The sequence below is a fragment of the Gallus gallus genome, chromosome 4, assembly GCF_016699485.2.
Source record: "Gallus gallus isolate bGalGal1 chromosome 4, bGalGal1.mat.broiler.GRCg7b, whole genome shotgun sequence".
Classification (NCBI taxonomy): domain Eukaryota; kingdom Metazoa; phylum Chordata; class Aves; order Galliformes; family Phasianidae; genus Gallus; species Gallus gallus.
The window spans coordinates 82,015,987-82,035,446 of record NC_052535.1 but is presented as its reverse complement, the minus strand read 5'-3'; the positions used below and the strand labels follow the sequence as shown (position 1 = coordinate 82,035,446).

At 37.2% G+C, this 19,460-nt stretch overlaps 1 protein-coding gene across 1 annotated transcript in view; it reads left to right on the top strand.

Moving 5' to 3' along the window:
* FAM193A (family with sequence similarity 193, member A) overlaps positions 1-19,460 on the top strand; it is a 71,610-nt gene that overhangs the window by 33,435 nt on the left and 18,715 nt on the right. The window contains exons 5-13 of the mRNA XM_015286024.4: positions 82-249; positions 3,429-3,663; positions 5,972-6,096; positions 8,423-8,567; positions 12,885-12,962; positions 14,484-14,596; positions 14,749-14,991; positions 16,673-16,826; positions 16,927-17,106. Coding sequence (XP_015141510.3) covers positions 82-249; positions 3,429-3,663; positions 5,972-6,096; positions 8,423-8,567; positions 12,885-12,962; positions 14,484-14,596; positions 14,749-14,991; positions 16,673-16,826; positions 16,927-17,106 — 1,441 coding nt within the window. The remainder of the gene's footprint in view (positions 1-81; positions 250-3,428; positions 3,664-5,971; positions 6,097-8,422; positions 8,568-12,884; positions 12,963-14,483; positions 14,597-14,748; positions 14,992-16,672; positions 16,827-16,926; positions 17,107-19,460) is intronic.

The window sequence follows — 19,460 nt, the reverse complement described above, 5'->3', positions numbered from 1 at the left end:
ATTTTCCTGAGAAGAGTCTTCAGAATAGTAGGAATACTATTGTGTGATATACAAATTGAGAGGGTTGTTTTGTCATTGCAGAGAAATTTCAGCAGAGACTGAACGTGAATCTCAGCAGCTTCAAAATTACTGGTCAGAAGTAAGATACATGGTTCGATGTATATATCGCCAAGCTGGGACCCCTTTGGCAGACGACCAAGACCAATCTTTGGTACCAGATAAAGAAGGAATGAAAGAGCTGGTGGATAGGTATAGCACTTCAAAAAACTACTTATTAATTGCTAAGAGGTGTTTTTTAATGAGTTCTAAGTTACTTAGTGTATCTTTTTTACCGGAATTTTATTTACCAGCTGTAAGTCTGATGGCTTAGAATGATTGCCTCTCCACTAGAATGAAAAATTAGAGAAGTCAGCTGTATTCCATGCAGGATTTTAAAGTGCTGGATTGAGTGTGTGAAATACGTGAAAAATGTTTGTATGCATCTGCAATGGGGATATTAGTGCACAATTATGGAAAGATCCCCGAAACGTTAATCCTCAAAAGTTATTGAGATGATTACTATTACTAATAAGACACTCTTTAACTTGAATTTCCCCCACATGAAACACCTTACCTTGCTGAACTAACTTGGTTTTACAATAGTGATTGCATTCTATAGTAATTGTAGCAGCTAGAAGTTAGACAAGGAAAAATTTGGTCGTTGATCATTAGGTGAGGCAGATTATGAGAAGTTTGTTTTCATTTCAGAAGTTGGAAGTGCATCTTTCTCTAGGTGTAAGTCAGCGATGTGCTTTTGAATTCTTTGGTTGTTGGTTTGTTTTTTTTTTTCCTTGAGGGGCAGCTACACTTCTCCTAAGTGCTCCATCATGTTCATTTAATTTTTTGTCCAGTTTAGTGTATGGTCAAAGATTCTCTTGTTAGTTCTGTACTTAACTTAATTTACAAAGTTCTGACTGGAATAAGTAACCATAGTTCTTAAGCAGAGTTTCTACTTGACACAGTGCTTTCAAACTTTTGAAAGATTCTAATCTAGTACAGCTCTTTGTGACTGTATTTCTGAATGAGTCTTAGTAAATAATTGAATAAGCTTTTTGTGCTTCTACCATAAAAACTGAGTGCTCAGTCTTGAATCTGAGTTGTGTAACTGTAGGGTAATACAATGTGCTTTCCTGTTAGTCACACTTGGTTTATTTAAACTAAGTGATCAAAACATGCAATATAGCTTTTGAAATCAAAGATTCTTAAATTGTAGTGTAGTGTCTACTTAATTAAAACTGAATCACAGCTAGAGTTTTCCTTAATGGAAAAACTTTGAAAACTGTAGCATGTACTGTGTAGCTTTCTTATGTACATAGGTAATTTCTCTGGAACTGTTTGTCACTGTTGAGAAACATGATTAAAATCTAAAAGGCAAGAAAAGGATCCCAAAGAAGAAAGCTTTCAATACTACTGTGATGATTTTTTTCACTCTAGAATTTCTTGTGGTCTTCAAATAATGAAATAAAGTTAGGATGCTTGGATAGTGCAGACACTGGTGAGTCCAGTCTGTGATGCTGATGTCACACAAAAATATAGCAGAACTTGTCATTGTAGGTACTGAAAATGTTTTTTGTTTGTTTGTTTCTAAAAAGGAATAGAAAGAAAAAAAATAAAAAGATGTAGGTAGCATGCCAAATATGCTGTGGCTAATTTAAAAGGCAAATTCCTTATTAATAACTTCATGCTCAGCTGTGTTAAATGGAGTTGGCAAGAAAAAAATTACCTGCTTTGTTGAAAGTAAGCAGTTGTGCCAAGTACTGTCCCTACTGTACATCGTAGCAGTTCATGACAGTGCAATAGTACTCTATTTTATAAGTGATGAGGGAAGAGCAGGGACTAGGCAGCAGTGAACTTATTCATTTAAGTTGTAAGTACTTCTCTAATCTCTTTGTTCTTCCTCACTTCCCTGCGCTCCAAAAATCTGAGACAGATGCTTAAACCCCAAGCCACGGGACTTTATATAGTACAATTTCACTTTTAAAGTGCTTCAAAGCGGCCATCATGTCCAGTGGCTCATTCTGAGTATAGCTTTGGTAGAAAGCTCTGAATATGGCTGGCTGGGATCCTGTTCCTGCTTTTAACTTAAGTGCCCATTGAGGATTATGAATTAGGAAGTCCTTTTAGAGGCTGGTGACTAAACCTTTGTTGAGTATGAGAACTCTCTTAAAATATAACTCTTCTTCTGTATGCCAGTTTAGGCTCATGTTATCTCCCCCCATCAAGTAGTTGTGTCCAGACCACACCATCAGCAGGAGGCAACCCTTGTTGTGCAGTGTTCACATGCTGCTTCAACTGGAGCACAAAATTCTAGAGTGTTGGAACTGGTGTAGCCACCAAAGCACCTACCCAGGAGCCAAAGAACCATTTTCCTCTATGTGATGTGGTTCAAACTCATGTCTCATTCCAGTATCAGACAGCTCTGTGCTGTCCTTTGCAGGAAGTCCTGACCCTCTCAAAAGCTGTGCCTTACAATATCTGTAATGCTTCTTACTGTATGACTGAAAGAATGTTTAGAGGGCAGTGTATTTCTGGAGCTTTTATGTTACTTTTCTTCCTTAGGACATACAGCTCCCAAGTTTTGGTCTCTACCCTGGATTCAAAACAAAACTAAAATACAATCACCTGTCACTTCTAACGATTGCAGCTTATGTGCTAAGTGGTACCAAAAGTCATGTTCTGTGAAGGATATTATTTATGGCCCTGTGAATCCCATATGTCTCTGTGTACTAACATAGCTTTAATAAAAGTGTAAAAGATGCTTTTGTACAGAATATCTGCAATGTAGGGTAAGCAACTCGATGAAAATGAGTTTGAGTGATTGTCTTAAAAATGTGGTAATTGTATGAGTTGTCTCTTTCACTTGAATTTAACAATAGAGGAGTCACACAAAGCAGTCACGGTTGAGTCCAGTCTTGCTAGTTTGTGTTTAGGCAAATGCTGACTGCCTAATGTGTCAAGCTTCTCCAATGGCTTGAGGTAAAGAACTGTCCTACATACATTAATTGAGCCCAGATCTGGCTGTTCTAAATGGGACATTTATTAAGGCTGTATGGAAGAATATGAAGAAGTTGTAAAGAAGTACGTCTGTAAAGCTGTATGCAAAATAAGTAAGGGTTTTTAGCTCACAACTAGCAGTGAAGCACTGAGGTCCTAGATTAATTTGTTCCTCGGGTGCAAACATCCTTTGCTAGTCCTAAAGCTACATAGGAATTGAGTTCCATGGCGTAGAGTTAGGGAACGGGGCTGCGTTCTCCCAAACCCAAGGTAGTTCTGTAAACCTTAGTCATTGTTTCTTTTTGTAATAATGATGATAACCACTAAATATTTTTAGGAGAGTGAAAATTGTTGATTAGATATTTTTTTTAATCACAAATATTCTAAAACTACAGGCTTTGTGAAAGAGATCCATATCAGCTTTACCAACGGTTGGAACAGCAAGCTAGAGAATATGTACTTGAAATGAAGGTTCGTCTGCTCAGACACTTGTCACTGGGATCTAAAGTTGCATCAACATTAGCAATACAAGGGCCACCGCAGGCACATCAGTTCATCTCACTCCTACTTGAAGAATACAGTGCTCTCTGTCAGGCAGCATGCACAATCAGCGCCTTCCTAGTTACTCTGGTAAGACTAAGAAAACAACCTGCTAGGAGTGATGCTAGCTGAGCTGTTTCTGGGTTCTTTAAGAAGTCATCTGTGATTTGTGAAATATAAGGTGTGTGTGCACATGGTTGGAAGTGAAGGGCATTCTGAAAATGCAAATTCCATTTTTCACAAAAGTAGGTCTGATATCTCTTTAAATGAATGCACTGAAAATTGTGTGAAGGCAAAGGTGGCATTTTGTACTTTTTCTGAAATCTACAAAATTTTAGATAATTCCACTGAAGAATGATTATAGTATTTCTCTGTTGATTTTCACGCTTCTCTTGAGAACCTCATGTAAAGGATGCAGGCTTTTATGTGTAGCACTAAATCAAATTGTTTTAATGTTTTTTTTTTTGTTATTTTCCTTAAAAGCAAGAATTGCTACTTGGAAAGATGACCTTTTCTCAGGAATTAATATTCTGCCTAACTGTTTTTGTCAGGTGATTGTGCTGACTTGTATTGGCAGGTAGAAAATGAGCAGTAGCCTTAAATCATCTGTTCTTGTTTAACTGACCATCGTGTGCAATTAATACAGTAAACAAATGTTGCTGTTGATTAATAACCTTGGTCCTTAAGCCTTTTCCTGTACATCCATTTTCAATAGCTGTGTCCAGCACTTCCTTTTTCTTGTAAGTGGTAAATTTTTTTGTTGCCAAATAGCTAAAAGTGATTGCCTGGGAATGTCAAGAAAGGAAAAGAGCAGTAACAGATAAGAAAGATGAGACGGAGGGGAACCTGAGTGTCACTTCTGAGGAGGGACTGTTGTGAAATGAAATTGACCAAAGCAGGAAGAAGTTTCTGTGTAGAAACACAGGCGTATTTGGTGCTTTTTTTCTGTTGTCAGTGGTCTGTATTTGTTATTTGCCGTATTGTCTTTCCCAACTTCATCACTTCGATGGAGATGTGTGGTCGCTGCCATTTCCCATTAACTGGCATCTTTTAAGTCGTCAAATCTAGGTGCTGTAGAGAAAGTAACTCTTCAAGCTGAGTGGCACGGGAACTTAGGAATTTTCAGCTGCAAAGCGAATGGATTATAGTACAAAGGTTTGCTTTATCACGGTAGATTCGCCAGTAATGAATTCAGCAGTGCCAGAGTTATATAGCTGACCAGAAAATAGTCTTCTCATATTTTTCCCCTGGTGCTTATTATCAGTCAGTATTCAAGAAAACTTTGCAGTTATAGGAAAGTGGGATAAAGACAGCCTGTCCTCTCCAATGTCTCCTCTCCAATTTCTGACAAAATTCAAAGTAAAGCAAAAGGCCTCTTGTGTTACAAATCTTTTTTTTAAAAAAAGCATTTTATAGTAGTTGTGAATATTTTGAAGTTAGAGGATTCAAACTGATATGGTGCATGTCTCTTGTGCAACTGGGAGGCAGGAAAAAGCAACGTCTAAATAATAACTACTAAAAGAAGAACCTCAAACTTCTCAATTCTTTTTTTTTAAATCTTGATATTTTAGTATTTTAGATCTTATATAAATGCATATTAATTTTTTAAACCACCATGCTTAACAAAAGTGAAATTCTGAAGTATTCTTGTATTTCTGGCTACTCAAGGCTATAGTGCGTAGGCCTTGCTTGCTGATCTGATAGAACAGTTGCGTTTAACTTTGCTGTATGAGAGTCCTGCTATAGGAAAAGCTGTTTACTGCTATCTGTGTATGGAAGAACTTAACTTGAAAGAAAAATTGTTCCTGTCTTTGATATCATAGTAATAGATTTACTTTTTATGTTTTGAAATTCCCTTGAATTTCATTTGTATATTAAGTAACCTTAAATAGAAGAACATTCTGCTTATGAAAGAAGCGAGCAGTTGGTCTCTTGGCTATTTAGAAAACCTGCATTTTTAAAGCAATTTCACTTTGAAAGAACTCTCTACTTGACTTATGTCAATTTTAAATAAAAATTACCGCTTGTCATCATGTGTTTGTTACTAGATAGGTGAAAAGAACTGAGAAACAATAACTGATTCATGAAATAAATCTTAGAGTGCAGAAAAGAGTGGAAGCTTTCAACAGCACAGTCTGTTTTTGTTGTTTTTTCCCAGTCCTTGACAATTTAGAAAAGGTATGAAGCTATGTCTATTTAAATCATTAATAAATCATTAAAGAGCTGTTCCATATTTTGAATATTAAAATGAAACAATATCTCAACTGGATAATGCAGCCTGTTGGTTGATGGGTTTAATAAAATATATATACATATATATATATTCTGACCTGAAAAAAGCATTTCTTTACTTTGTGTTTCATGATCTGAGCTTATTTGTGGTTGTTATTCATTATAGGAAAATGAACATTTGAAGAAATTTCAGGTGACATGGGAATTGCACAACAAGCATCTGTTTGAAAATCTGGTATTTTCTGAGCCACTCCTGCAGAATAGCTTGCCAACATTAGTGTCACAGCTAAGGTAAAGATTTAAACTTCACTTTTGTAATTTAAAGGAGAAAGCAAAATCTATGTTTGCAACCACTGCTTTAAAAAAAAAAAAAGCAATAAAAAACAACCAGCAGCAACAAAACAAACAGTCCACTGCTTGTCCAGTTTGATAGGTAAAAAGTCTTGTTTATCTGTTTTCAGTTGAGCAATCTACTGTCATGACTTGCTTGTCAGAAGAATTACTACCCTAATCTCCTTCCTTGTAGGTTACCTAGTAAAATGACAGTGTCCTATTAAAATGCTGATGAATTGTAATGTCCTCACTTGCCATAAGGCACTGGTACTGATTCCATTTCTCTACAAGTGAGTAGGTGGCTAGAAGAAAACACACACAAAACAAAGAAACCACCTTTGCTATGTGCTTGTAGATGAGATGGCATATTGCATTTCCCAGGGCTTTAAAATGTATACTTTGTTATCAGGATGGTTCTGTTTGTGTTTTGTGTACCTGAAAGCGCTTGTTTTGTTCAGGAGAAGTATTGTTAATGTAAATAAATATTGTTATTCATCTTGAGTTCTGTTTAATCTTCATAAAGTACAGCAATGCATTGCTCTTCTTGACCTCTCAGACGTGTTTCTGATCAAGGTATTACTACTCTCTGTGTATTTGTCCCAAGTACGTTGTTTTGGGTATTTTTTTCCAAGCTACGAGAACAATTTGATTAAGCATCTCAATTGCAAGCAATATTGCTTGTGGCAAATGAAGGAACTTCTGAGTTAAGCTTTTGCTAGCAGTTGTTAGAAAGGAAAGCAGGAAAACTGAATTGTCACTGGACTCAGTACTGGGTTACTACCAAGACCCTGTTTTTCTCTTTCAGGCAGGTAATACTGTCACTCTGTTAAACAACATGTTGTTCAGTTGCATGCTTTCCCTTTGATCTCTTTGATCTGTGCTTGACTTTCCAGTACCATTTTCAGTGACGCTGTCCTCAGGCATCTTGCGTGTTTTCTGCCAAGGCTTCTCTGCACTTCTTGATCCATCAGTTTCTGGTTTATTGAGGCTGTTGATACTTCCTTCACCTATGGACATGAGAATGGTCTTATGTGAAATGTAGAGTCATTTCTTAACAGAAGTGTTGGATTGCTTGCATCTACCTGTTCTCAAATGTGTCTGGAATTCAAATCTAAGCAACAGAAGTTGTTTCTTTGCAGAGCTTCACTGTAGTGACAGCTATCGTCAAGTTTTAAAGGCACATTCCTTCAGGAATTCCTTTCTGGATACGTCTGTGTTCCCTGCAGGGTGATAGGTTCTTGGTTTGGATTAGCTTCCAGTTGCGGTTGAAATCTGTGACAAACCTCCCAGAAATGCTGGATCTCTGCTTTAATGTCAACTGTTAAGATATTTGGGGTTTGGTTTTGGCAGTGGCTTGTCAAGTCCTTTGACCAACATACAACCTCTGTGCCTCGTTAAGTATCAACTGGTTTCTCCTTAATTATCCAGTAAGGGTAATGTTGAGAAGCTTTAGTCTGTACCAGTTCATAGGTCATTATAGTTCAGCGTGCTTTAAACTTATACCTAAGAGGATTTTGCCTTCTCTTTATTTTTGTAGTCAAGATTTAGGGAGCTTGCTTATTTACTTGAGTTGTTGCGATGATGTGCTTTACAGCAAATACCTTAAAACAAACAAACAAACAAAAAAAAACATTATGAAAGCATATTGGAAGTATTGGAAAGGAAATGAAGTCTTTTTCCTGTTCCTGGGACCTCTTCTGGGGACAGCCATCAGTGAATGGCATAAGTGCATTTTGAAGTTGATGTTGCATCTCAAGTGACAGTAAATTACTGCATGCAACCAAGTTATCTCTCTTGCATCATTTCACAGTGTTTTCCCCAACTGGATCTCCAGTTTGTCTAGTAATGTTTTTATCATTGATCATGAGAGTTCAATTTAACAAGCTTCTGGCTTTATTTTACCAATCTAACTGTTCAGTAAATAGTCAACAGGTATATTTAACCTGTAGGATTTGAAAGGATAAATATATCAAGCATCAAAATTTGAATAAGTATTGCTTAGAAGGATTAACATCTGGTTACCCATGGGAAAGAGGCTCCAGAAAGATCGCACTTCCCACATTCTTGCTGTTACTGGTTATAGAACGCTGGAACAATTGTTGGGTATTGTTTGAAAAATGACTAAAAATATTCTTCTTGAGATGCAAGCAGCTACACGGGCCCAGGTGTATCAATAATTGCACTTCAACACTTTACAGGCTGGTAGAACTGTGTGATTGTTTTTGTTGGTTTTTTTTTTCCAGTCCAATATCTCATGTGTAACTAGTGCTGCTTGATCTTGTAGGCTTGGAACAACACATGATTCCTGTAGTGAAGATATGTATAGTACCTTGCTACAAAGGTATCATCAACTGGAACAGGAAATGGGGCAAGTTGCTGAAGCATGGCTTGAATGCCAGAAAAGAATAGATGATTACGTTGATGAACAGGTAAGAACTGTGTAAACAGTTTCATGACTAATTATGTTGGGAGTGGCCCATGGAAGGCTGTGCCTCTGGTAATGAGTTTCTTTGGTATTGCTTGCCAGAGCTTTGAAGCTTCATAATGTAACCTTTTTAGTGAGGTCAGTCTTCCAAATAGAGAAGAACTCCAATATGCCAAAATGGAACAGTAATTTTACAGAAATACCATCAAATTATTGAAGCAAGTTGTTATGCTGTGGCTTGGAGATAGTCTTTGAATATTTTTGAATGACTTTTGTCTATATAACACTTGTCATACATGAACATGAAACTTTCTTCCCTAGTTGTTACTAGGGGACAAAAATCCCTGAACACTAGGCTTCAAAAATAATTCAGTTAAATGAAATCAATAAGAAGAGATGGCTTTAAAATGACTTGTATTTATACATGTTTTGTAGTGTGACAGTGACCTTTGTACAGCTTTCAAAAGCAGAACTTCTAAGTCTCACTACATGAGTATTTGAAACATCTGTAGTTACCTGCTTCTTGTGAATTTTCACAGCTGATTATTCTGTGTCTGCTGTGTTACAGAACTTGGTGTTAGTGTACTGATTTGTATATTATCAAGGGCTTGCTTTAGAAAAGTTTGCTGTTTATTTGGGAAGTGTTTATGTTTTCCTAAAGTTACTCACTTTTTGTCCCTAGTTCAAACAACACGAGTGACTGAAGATAGAATTTTATATGTCCATTTGTATTTTAAGGTTTTATGAGCATTACAAGTATGGAGATCTAATTTAAATCTTATTAACGCTGTGCTCCTCTTATGAATAGTAAAATGTTTTCAGGTGTTATGGTAACACTGTAAATGTCCTTCCGAGGCTCTTCTATCTGATGAAGATTTAAGTAAATTTCTGCCAGTAATTTCAGTGCCTTCAAGATGGAGATAGGGCATAACTAACTATTTTTGGAGATTGTTCTATATTTAGGGTCTGCATCACTGAGCTATCAGTTACTAAGTTTTCTCTTGGTCAGGCTGCTTTTGTGCTCCTAAATAATAGATGGCAGCTCAGTGAAATTTCACTTCTTGTGTTACTACAGTTCATTTTCCCTGTGGTATCAGGGTGCTCTGGCTGTCATTGCTGCCTCTTCAGTAAGAAAGGGAACCCAGTTCAGTTCTCATCATGTTGGAACTTAAAAATGAATACATCCTATAAAATTTGGTTATTTACACATAGACAATAATTTTCACAGTCTCTCATTAAAACCTATGTTGATGTTGGCTGTGGTGGTGATTATACTTTCTTAATCAAAAATGTGCAGTTCAGTATGACCATCTTACCTGAATTTGCAGTGATATTTTTGTCAAGTAGAAATCAGAGAGCCCAGCTACTATGGAAACTTGATCTTAACTGTGAATGCATGTTCATTATTTGTTGCTTCTTGGCTCAACAAAACAGTTAAGTTCTTTTGCTGGTGTATGAAAGGTTAGAACATGCAGATCGACACAGATAAATGATCCTTCTTTGTCTTTGGAACTATACCTCAAATTTAGACAAGGCATCAGTGGAGATAATACAGATCTCTCCTACAGTGTTTTGATGCTTGTTCTATACGAGTAATGCAGTTTTTTTAAAGACTGTAAGACAGCTGTATCACACACAGACTTGTAGTACTGACTCCTCTTTCATGGGAGTACACTGTAATAAAACTCAAGCAAATCATTTGTTCATATTGTATTTCATTTGTGACTAGCTAAGGTCTGAGGAAGATGTTCAAAGTATCTGAAATACAAGAGATTAAATAAACGTAGTCTGTACCTCCAGATCCTAGTATTTTCCTTGCCAAATTTAGATTGTATTTAACATGAGAAGTCTGAAATATATTTGGATCGTTACCATAAGTGATGGCTGGATAATCATGTGTACTTTGTGGGCATTTCCATTTTTAATACTGCTGGCTCCCACAGAATGAAGGAATACAGAGCTGCCTTTGCGCAGCGCCTCGAGAGCACAGGAAGTTTCTTGCTCAGCTCTCTGAGCTTTTTAGAGTCCTGGTGAGCAAAGTAGAAAATATTTTCTGTATTTTACGGGTATATTTGTTGGTGTTGTTTTGTTGTATTTATACTACCTACATAAATAAAAAATTCTCTGTTTTTGGACACTGAGAGTTTGTGATAAGAATAATTGGTTTTTATTTCTAGTGAAACAGGGTAGGAAAATAGATCAGTTTGACAAATGGAATTTAGGATGCTCAAAGGTACTGTCCACATTTGATAGATTTTGAAGCATCACAGGATGCTTGATGCTTCCAAACATCTGCAAACGTCAGAGTTTCTTGTAGGAGATCTACTATTTTATGTCAGTCCTGACCAAACTTGGTTTTGTTTTATGATTAAATCTGTTTCAGAGGGAAAAAATACTTATTCACCTGCCTGTCTCACTCTACGCTTGTCTGATCTCAAACATTTGTTAGCCTTTAAATAAACAGGTCAGAAGGAAGAAGCATGGTGGTGGACATTTTCTTCCATTGGGCAGCATTGCTAGCATATTTGCTGCAGATGTGCAGGATTGAAATGTAATTTTTTCTTTTTGATACCTCTGAATGTGTATCTCTATATGTATCCCCTTCCCAAAAGATTTCTTAGGCACAAATCCTGTGGTTTGTGTTGAATCTGCTTTTGTCTCTTGAAATAACAAATATTCATTGGGGGGGGAGGAGATGGTACAAGTGATACCGTGTTATTCATGGAGTTAATAAGATAATTGCAGACAGAGCTATAGGAAAGACTGCTAAGCTGGAAGTAGGAAAACATTAATTTCAGCTCCTTCTTCCATTAATACTTAAGAGTACTAAGAGTTAAACCGTACTGTTTTCCTTGTCAGTTTCTTGGCAGCCTTGATTGAGTAGGCAGCTCCCAGTTAATGCACTGGCTGTTCTAAACAAGTGTAGGTACATGGCTTTAATGTTAACGTGTTTGGGCATCGAAAGCTATGAGTTCTATTGGTTTTGAATGAGGCTTAAAGGTGCTCAGATGGTGATAGTTCAACCAAGATGAAATCTCTCTTCTGGTCTCAGGCTCTGCAGTAATTAGTAGTGTGTTTAAGAAATGGTACCAGTGGTTCAAGGATATTTCATACATGCTGTTCTGTTTGAAAAGGCACATGCATGAACACGATTAACTCTTTTTTTTTTTTTTTTTGCTACTACTGTAGCCTCACAGTGCCAAGGGAAATCAAAATTCACAGTAGTAATTAGAATTGCATGCTGCTGATTGCGTTACAAATTGATGAGGTGAAACTCTGCCACTTAACTCTGTTTCATATTCCCAGTTTTAGAATTTCAGTTTCCCTTGTTAAATAATGATAATAGCAATAACTTAAATTAATATTCTGGCATACAACTTCAGTTCAAGTATGAGTTTTGGGAGGTGTATTTCTGAAGAAAAAAGGAAGCTTGCAGTGCTGTAACCTACTGAACTCTGATTTCTTTTTTTAACAAATCTTTATGAAGGAGGTTGGTATATTCTAGTGTTAGAAATCTTTCTTAACAAAATAAATGAAAAAAAATGGATAAGATAACCTAAATAATTCCTTTTACTCACCAATGAACTAGTGCTGTTAAAAAGGTGCAATGTACAACAAGAGAAGCTTTGTTTTTGTGTTTTGCTCTGTTAAAGTTCATGGAAATTTTTGGGTTTTGTCAGTGAGTTCACTAAATTAAAAAAAAAGTTGTTTCTGTACAAAAAGTTATGGACTCTGCATTTACAGTGTGACTCAAGGCCTAGTAATTATAAAATATTTTTCCAGTTTTATATAAATCATAGGCATGAAATATATTGAGATAAAGGGAGTGGTGTTAGTCAAGGTCACTACTTCATTTTATGTTTACTCTTCTAATTTTTTGCACTCATAGGTTGGATGGTTAGTTCTACATGTGGTACATGGGTTGGCACTGAGCCTGTGTTGAGGCCTTGCCAAAACTCTTGTTGCTACATTTTAATGGATTTCAGTGGATTTGAGTTGTAGAAGATTTAATGCCAAGCACGACTTATGAAAAATGCTATGAAAATATTTAATTTTTGAAGGGGAAGAGGCAAGTACATGCAAATCCTTAAGGAATAATAGTGGAAAAACTGTCTTCAAGTGTAAATGAATAAAAATTATTTATTTAACTGATTCAAATAGTAGGATTAGTAAATAAAACAAGTATCGTATTGACTGAGTATGCAAGTACTTTAAAAATGATACAGGTACGTTACATTTCACAAAGCCTTGATAGAACAACTGACTATAAGCGTATGATTTCTGTGATTAACCATTGAATTGTCCTTAAATTCTGTTTTAGATGGCAATGAAAACAAAACAACGCATGCTGAAGGAAGACTGGGAATTTTTTAAACAGAGACGTTTTATTGAAGAGCAGGTAGGATTTTTTTAAACCATATTAAGTAATACTAATGCTCCTTGTGTATTTTCAAAATGCAAATGTTTGAGTGTAGTATATTGTACTAGTTCTATATGATCTAATTGTTTGATTATACCAGGCTTTAAACTTGATCAGCTAAAATACAAAGCGAGATACAAGAAGAGTACATAAGCTTAGTAAAAGGTAAAAACGTAAACACCATGGTCTTAGCACTGAATATGCAGTGTTAAGATTCTTGATGCTGCAGAAGGGGAATTCTCTGTGCCTCTATGTGGGATCCAAAACAGCCAATACATTGAACATGGAGCTGCCTTGATGTACGTGATAGGGAGTGTTGTGTTTGAGAATGTATCAAATTCTCCTGTGTATGCAGAGCTCCGGATTGAAACAAACAGCAGCAGGGCACAATGATTGCATCTATTCAGACTTCGGAGATGGGAACCCTGGAGATGGCCCTTAAATCTGTTCTGGGGGTAAAGCTTGAGCAGAGCTACCTGCTTGATTTTAAGCTGTAGCCAGGGAGGGGCCAGCAGTACTTCCCAGTATCTGCTGTTTAAGACGCACTCTATTCTCTAGCCTGAAAGTGTTCAAGGATGTATTATCCTTTCCATGAGAGTATAGAGTGACTAGACGAAAGCCAAGATTGGATCTCTGTTCGTGTACCGCTGTATGGAAAGAAATGCTAGTCATGAATTAGAGTGTATTATTATATGTTTTAATAAGCTTAAATTGCTCAAAACAGTCATCAGTACTTTTTTTCTATATGAAACATAAGTATTTGTTAGTCACAACTTTAGAGCATCTGTTGAACAGGGTTTCGTGGAGGACTTGAGGAAGAATCCTCTTTTTACTTGATCCTAATTGGGCTTAAGTGAGCTGTAAGCAAATGGCTGCTTAGGTAAGGGTCAGGCCTGAAGCTTAGGCACATCCTTGTTTAACCTAAAGTTTGTAGGTATCTAATGAAATTCAGTGCTTTCAGGATTAGGCCTCTGCCAGTTGGAGGTTATTTGGATTTTCTTTTTTTCACTGGTGTGGTGAAATCTTGTTTTGAGCAGCTGCTTCTTTGCTTGAGTTTATCTAGTTGTGGCTACACAATTAGTCCCAATTTTTTTTTTTTTTTTGCAAGATAAGGATGAGTTTGCATTCTTTCTTCATTTGTCATCAGTGTCCTTTTGTGCATACTGTGAAACAAGATGAGAGCTCCTCAAGTTCATTGTGTGTCAGCAGAACTACCATGCAGGGTGCATTTTTTTAAATGACTAAAGGAGGTGGACATCACTACTTCACTTTTTCATAGAAGAAACACAGTTTCTTTGAAGTTTGAGTGCTATAAGTGTGTTGTTTATAACTTGGAATCTTTGAACTCGTGATCAAAACGCTGCTTTGATAAAACTTTCTTTTAAAATATCTTGCCCAAAGAGCCCTTTTTTATTATGCCATTTGTTAATCTGATATGCAATTGAATTGTTGACAGAAAGACTTGCACTACTAAAACAATGCCTTTATAATTTACTTCAGCTTAATAACAAGAAAGCACTAGCTGGGGAGAACAACTTCACAGATACAATGAGGCACATGCTGTCGTCACGTTTGAGCATGCCTGACTGTCCCAACTGTAATTATAGAAGAAGGTGAGCAGATGTTTTTAACTTGAAATCATAATAAATCATTCATTTCTTGTGTTAGAGGAAAAAAGGAAACATTATTGCTAGAAGGAGTCTGGTTACTTGAAATGAATGCTACTTGAAGGTCATAAAAGTCTGCAATCTTAATTCTTGAACAGATGTACTTGTGATGACTGCAGCCTTTCACACATTTTGACGTGTGGCATCATGGATTCTCCTATAACGGATGATATCCACATTAACCCGTTACCACTGCAGATTGATTCTGCTCCGGATTATCTATCTGAGATCCGCCCACCCAGTATGTCTTCAGCAAGCTCAGGATCGGGTTCCAGCTCACCTATAACGATTCAGCAACATCCAAGGCTGATCCTCGCAGACAATGGTTCTGCACCAACTTTGTAAGTTCTCAGTTTTAAAAATTTGGAATACTGAATTGAACTTAAGAAGGCAAGTTGTACAGGCTGACCATCATTAGATAATGCTGTTTTTACATCAGAAAATTGTAAGAAAATAAGTTAATCCTGGTACTGAATTCAGAAGTCCTCAAGTCCAGTTTTATCTATTGTGGAACAAAAAAAAAATCCTGATTTTTTTTAATTTTCCAAAGATTTGGACTTAACAGCACTGCTGGATGTATGCATCATATGTACTTCTCTGCTTTGAGATTACAAGGATGCTTTAAAGCATCAGTTTAAAATAGCACATTGTCTTCATTTGAACACAGTAAATGGTGATATTTTTTCTTTGAGTAATAGTCACTTCCTATGAGTTTTTTTAATTCCTACAAAGCACTTATTAGGCTTGCTGACAGTGTGTTAACTGGAGAATTGCATCCAGAGTTCTCCCTGTCAGAAGTATTTGCCACCCTTTTTTATTTTGTTGTTATCACAGTGAGGTTTGAGGCTTTGGTCTGATGGTAGACTTCTGCTTCTACCATCATTCTGAAAGTGTAAAACTGGTTGACTGACTTCTGTGTGGAGTTCGGGTGGAACTAGCCATCAGTCTCTAATCAGGTGAAATTCTAGAAGAATGTTTTAAAGAAAGAGGAGGAAAAAAAAGCCTTCAGTACTGGTGGGAATGCTGCTGAAGTACATGATGATTCTACAGTCAAGGAATTGTCATTAGAACTGTGTTAATGTGGTGTGACGAATGATGGGAGCACAGATGAATATGACTTCACTAAGTTCAGTTTCCTGTTGCGTTCACTGTGATGTATAGTTTACGCTTCAGTAATAGGACTAGAGTTACTGTATCAACTTAGGGCAAGTTTGAAAACAGGTTATGTGGCAATATGTGACAATACAGTTTGCTACATAAGCATGTGTTTTGCTATTTCTATAAAATCTCATGAGCTTTGATACTGAAATTGAAACAAAGAATGCAGAATTCAGAAAATAATCAAGTTGAATCCAAGTATATACTGTAAATAGTCTATTTTTTTTTTTAAGGGAAATATCACTGTTTCTTGAGGGAGAGACATTTCTTGTATTGGACCTAAGCCTGTTTGTTTTATTTCCTCATTGCACGTTTGAAGGGTGACTTACGGTGCCATCACTTAAATTTTGGTGAAGTGTCTCATAGAATGCAAAATAATAGAGCGTTCAGTGTGAGAGCTCTTTTTTAAGAGCTTTGGATTGCTGTGAAAACGTGAACTAAAGAATCTTCACAACATTTCCCTAGAATGGGTACTAAAACGTGCATGTTTTAGCTGTCTGTAGAAGGGGAGAGAAGACTTCTATTAAGACTGAAAGCAGGTTAGCAGGAGAGCACTTAGGTGAGCGGTCATTTAGGAACTAATTGCAGTTGAGAAATTCAAGATTTACTTTGACATGTTAAGTGTTGATTACTTGCAGTTATTTGTTCGATGTATTGTGTGTATATATATATATATTTGCTACTTCACACTTTAATTTTTATTTGAAAAATAAGGTCAGTTAACTCAAAAGAAAATAGTCGAATTCCTCATTGGGATTTTTATACAAGTGATGTTCTCAACTTTATTTCATTTTGGTGACTGCTTTCACATAACTGAGGTTACTGAGCACTGGGATTTATCTCAGCCTCTGTCTTTTCTCTCAGTGGTAGTGATGATGAAGATGTTGCGCCATTATCAGCAAAGTTTGCTGATATCTACCCACTGAATAATTACGATGATGCAGAAGTGGTAGCCAACATGAATGGAATTCACAGTGAGCTAAATGGCGGAGATGAAAACATGGCATTGAAAGATGAGGTACAACACTTAGATTGTCTTCTTTTGTCTGGCATTTGGATCTTGCTGCTGAAGAAAAGCTTGTCCTTTGCTCCCATGTTAATGAGTTAATGTTATACAGTCTCCTCAGGTGAGCAGTACTAGCAGCAGTTCCTCAGAAGCAGACGATGAAGAAGCGGATGGGGAGAGTAGTGGTGAGCCACCAGGGACTCAAAAAGAGGAAATGTCTCTAGGAAAAAGGGCATTAAGGAAAGATGAAGCAAAAATGGATAGTCCACCACCTTCTTACCCTAGTCAACAGGTATTGTAACCTATGAGGAAAAAAATAGAAACTATTAGTAACATCAGAAATTTGACAATAATTCAGGTTGAAATATAATAATAATTCAGGTTGAAGATGTAAATGTATTATACCTTTAACTTTGAATATGTTGAGTTATCAATAGGTAGCTGTGATATCTAAACTATGTTTCAGTTGATTGTATATTGTCCTAGGTAATAGCCTTCTTTTTTCACAACCTGAAACACATTAGTTATATTGAAGATGCTTTCAGTAGAAGTGATTTCTATCTCTGTGTTTATATGAATGAAAACCAGACACTAAGAAACATATCTTGGAGGTTTGAGCTTGGTCTTTGTTAAATGTTGGTGTTATGTGAAACTGCTGTTGAGGGGATTATGATGAGATCATGTAGTTTAATGGGCACTTTTTAATTGCACATCTGAGGACTAACTTGCCTTGTTGAAACCCTGTGTATGCCTGTTGTATGGATAATGTGTGCGGGTTTTTTTGTTGTGGGCTTTTTTGGTGTTTGCATGTTTTTTGTTGTTTTTTTTTTTTAAAGATCATTGCGCTCTCTACTGTAAGCCCACTAAAACACACAGAGAACCTTGCCCAGAGTGTCTGCTCTGCGGGTAGTGGGGTCTGGTTTAACAGCTGAACAAACAGTTCCATGACCATCAAAGTAATTCGTCTGATGGACTTGTCTTTGTGTTTCTTTCAATCTGAGTTATCCTACAGCTATAACTTTGAGAGAGGAAGTATCACTTACTCTTATTGTACAAAGGATTCTACACCGATGGAAATCTTTGAGGGGTTTGATCCTCCCCCCTCTACTTTGCCCTGATGAGGCCACATCTGAAGTGCTGTGTCCAGTTCTGGGCTCCCCAGTGGAAAAAAGAGTAGGAGTCTAGCAGAGGGCCACAAAGGTGATTTAAGGGCCTGGAGCATCTTCCATATGAGGAAAGACTGAGTAACCTGGGTCTGTTCAGCCTGGGGAAAAGAAGACTGAGGAAGTATCTGATAAATGTTTATAAATATCTAAAAGGAAGTGGGAGACAAGTGGATGAGGCCAGGCTCTTCTTGGCAGTGTGATAGGACAAGGAGCAATGATCTAAAACTTGAACATAGGAAAATGTGGAAGAAGGTCTTTGTGGTATTGGTGACAGAGCACTGAAACAGATTGCCCAGAGAGTCTCCTTCTACGAAGATTTTCAAGACCTGGCTGGACACCTACCTGTGCGACCTATTGTAGGGTACTTGCTTTAGCAGAGGGGTTGGACTTCATGAACTCTCGAATTCATGAGTATTAAGCTACAACTTCTCTCAACAAGCATGTTGAGAAATCTTTTTTCTATGTATGACTTACTGATGCCATAATTAAATGTGCTGAGGCATCTAGCTTGTCAAGCTAGCTGGAAATGGGTGAACAGATTTCACATTTGTTGTGGAAAATCAGATGATGCTGAGATTATATAAGTCTGCTTTTCTTTTACCCTGCAGTTTAGTTTACTTCCCTAAGACGTTATTTAACCATTTTTTCTCTTCCCTATGGGGCGAAAGAAAGAAAATATTCTGAAGCACTCCTAATGACGTTTTTTTTTGCCTGATAATTTTTTGTCAAAGCTGAGTATTTATTTTTTAATGCTTCATTCACGTGATCCATTTCACTTGTGTGTTTTAGATCATTTTGCTTTATCCATTGGAATTTCCTGACTTCATTAGGCAGAGTATCAGCACTCAAAAGAGGTGGTCATTCCCCTCTACTCAGTATCGGTGAGGCTACACCTGGAGTGTTGTATCTAGTTCTGGGCCTCCCTTACAAGAGAGACCTGGCACCTTGGAAGGAGTCCAGAACGGGGCTACCATAGATGATGGAGGGGCCTGGATTGCCTCTTCTCTGAAGAGATGCTCGGAGCTGGGACTGTTCAGCCCAAGGAAGAGTATGTTCACAGGGATTTCATTGCTGTTTCCATCACATTGAAAAATCATGGCTGTCAGGTGAAGTTCCCAGTGACTGGAAAAGAGGGAATATTGTTCCCATTTTTAAGAAGGTGAGAAAGGAAGACCTGGGGAACTAGAGGCGTGGAAAGATCATGCAACAAATCTTCCTGGAAGGCGTGTTAAGACATATAGGAGATGAAGAGATTATCTGAGACAGTCAGCACTGCTTCGCCAAGGGCAGATTGTGCCTGAGCATTCTGGTGGTCTTGTGCACTGGTGGATTCGTACACTAGCTTGGAGAAGAATTCATTGACAGCAGCCCTTTGGAGAAGGACCTGGGGATTCGGATGGATGAGAAGCTTGAAGGGAGGGTGCAAAGAGGATGGAATCAGACTCTGCTTAGTGGTGACCAGTGCCAGGTCAGGAGGTGG